This window comes from Charadrius vociferus, unplaced genomic scaffold (genome assembly GCF_000708025.1).
Source record: "Charadrius vociferus isolate BGI_N301 unplaced genomic scaffold, ASM70802v2 scaffold1077, whole genome shotgun sequence".
In the NCBI taxonomy this organism is placed as follows: Eukaryota; Metazoa; Chordata; class Aves; order Charadriiformes; family Charadriidae; genus Charadrius; species Charadrius vociferus.
The window spans coordinates 146,733-149,082 of NW_009649168.1; the positions used below are offsets into that span (position 1 = coordinate 146,733).

At 40.4% G+C, this 2,350-nt stretch overlaps 1 protein-coding gene across 1 annotated transcript in view; it reads left to right on the forward strand.

The window, feature by feature from the left end:
• The window catches only part of ATP5F1 (ATP synthase, H+ transporting, mitochondrial Fo complex, subunit B1), a 4,892-nt gene that overhangs the window by 1,578 nt on the left and 964 nt on the right, over nucleotides 1-2,350 (forward strand). The window contains exons 2-5 of the mRNA XM_009888463.1: nucleotides 482-627; nucleotides 1,137-1,300; nucleotides 1,694-1,819; nucleotides 2,040-2,219. Of these exons, the coding sequence (XP_009886765.1) occupies nucleotides 482-627; nucleotides 1,137-1,300; nucleotides 1,694-1,819; nucleotides 2,040-2,219 (616 nt within the window). The remainder of the gene's footprint in view (nucleotides 1-481; nucleotides 628-1,136; nucleotides 1,301-1,693; nucleotides 1,820-2,039; nucleotides 2,220-2,350) is intronic.

Here is a 2,350-nt window from a genome sequence, read left to right on the forward strand (position 1 = left end):
GGCTGCCTGAGGCGGCCTGGCAGCGCCTCGAAAGCTGCCGGGCGTTGTTTTTAAATAACGGTATTCCGGGGTTTTGTCTTTCTAGTTAATGATGGGGGCTTAGAGAATAGTTACGGTGGGAAGGAACTTCTGGAGGTTATCTGGTCCCGCCCATTTCCTCAAAGGAGGCGTGTCTAATGAATGTTTATCTCTTTAATTGTGAATGCATTTGAGCCTTATCTAACGGTGGTTTGGCTTTTTTTAAAAAATAAGCTTAATGGAAACTTTCTTATTATTTGTAGTGTATTGCATATGGGGGCTTAGAGAATAGTTACGGTGGGAAGGAACTTCTGGAGGTTATCTGGTCCCGCCCATTTCCTCAAAGGAGGCGTGTCTAATGAATGTTTATCTCTTTAATTGTGAATGCATTTGAGCCTTATCTAACGGTGGTTTGGCTTTTTTTAAAAAATAAGCTTAATGGAAACTTTCTTATTATTTGTAGTGTATTGCATGCCACAAGACCGCTGCATACAACTCAGCAGTGTTTGGCTCCTTTGCCGCCTCTGCCTGAGAAAGGAGGAGAAGTTCGTTATGGTTTGATCCCTGAGGAGTTTTTCCAGTTTCTCTATCCTAAAACAGGAGTTACAGGTTAATCAATACTTTTTTTTTTTTTAAGTGTGTGTTTAGTTATGCTTATTTATTTCTGTCTACCACTTCTGATTGCTGAAAAAGTAAAATATTTGAGAAAATTATTTTTGCCTATGCAGAAGGAGATTGTGAAGAATGAGCCAGTGCAGCCCTTCCTGGCTGTAAAGCTAGGCACCTGTGCTTTAAATAGAGGCCAAAAGAAAGGCATGAGCTCAATCTTGCAGGAGGGGTTATTTGTCTGCTGGCCCTCAAAACCTTTAAACAGAGGCTTTTGCCTGTTTCTGAATGAGCAGAAGCAGCAGGTCCATGCAAGGTGCAAGTTGCTTCTGCTTGTGATGAGCGTGCTCATGGCACCTTTCCCCTTGGTGCATCGGGTTCCTACTTTTTATCATGGTAAAGGGGAATTCCTCATCTTCTCGTACGCCTTAAACTAGCTGCCTCTTAGATGTTTGACTTTAGTGAGCCTTTTTATGCTTTGTACAAATAATGCTGATGTATTGTTTCTCTAGGGCCTTATATGTTGGGAACTGGACTCCTGCTGTACTTTCTCTCTAAGGAAATCTATGTAATTAACCACGAGACAGTTGCAGCTGCCTGCATATTATCAGTCATCATTTATGGCGTAAAAAAATTTGGGTCTGATGTAGCAGCTTTTGCTGACAAACTTAATGAGGTAACAAAAGAACCCATAATCTAACTTTGTAGTGGTTAATAACTTCTAAGTTATCTGCTTAAACATTTAAAATAATACTGTGTACAGGCTGTCGTAAAAATCTGATTCTAATATCTTAAGAATGTTGCTTAAAGAAGTTATGGTTTAGACCTTATGTTGGTATTGTTACATGTCTTCAAAAATGATACTTCATACCAGGACGAATGATTTTTTTGAAGCACGATTGATTGTGAACCCTAATTCTTCTGTCTTGTCATCCTTTAACCTCAACTCCGTCAGTTTATGCAGGCATTTCTCAAATCTTAATGCAGAATTTCAGAAGTTAATTAATTACAGATAATTTGTTTCCGTGCATCTTACTTGCTGAGGCCTATTTTCTCTTTCTTCTTTCAGGAGAAAGTTGCTAAAGCTTTAGAGGTAAAAAATGAGGCTATTAAAGATCTTGAGACTGCCATTGAAGAGGAGAAGAAGGAGCAATGGCGGGTTGAAGGCCGCAGTTACCTTTTTGACGCCAAGCGGGTATGCAGTTCCAGCTTTACTGTTCGCTTCCACTGCAGTCTCCGCTACTAATCAGGGTGCCTCCTAAATTGCTAATGATAACAAACTGTTTATCCTCTGTGCATCGCAGACAGGACCAGTTCCACTGCCTGATGCAGTGACTTTTGCTATAGAACGTGTTCTGCTGCTGTTCTGTATTCTTGCCAAACCCTAACTCTTTGATTTCATCTTCTGTGTCTAGAATAATATTGCAATGTTGCTGGAAACTAATTATCGAGAAAGATTACTGATGGTGTACAATGAAGTAAAGAAGAGGCTGGACTACCAAGTGGCTATGCAGAATTTAAAGCGTCAGAAAGAACAAGATCACATGATTCAGTGGGTGGAGAAAAACGTTGTCCAGAGCATCACACCTCAACAGGTACTTGCTTTTTTAATCTGCTTTACATTTTAGTCTGTACAAATATTTGCTATCCAGTGATTCTGGCTTAAGCCAGAAGATGCTAGGTCATCTTTGGGTGGCTTCCAAACATGGCCGCGACACATTCCTGC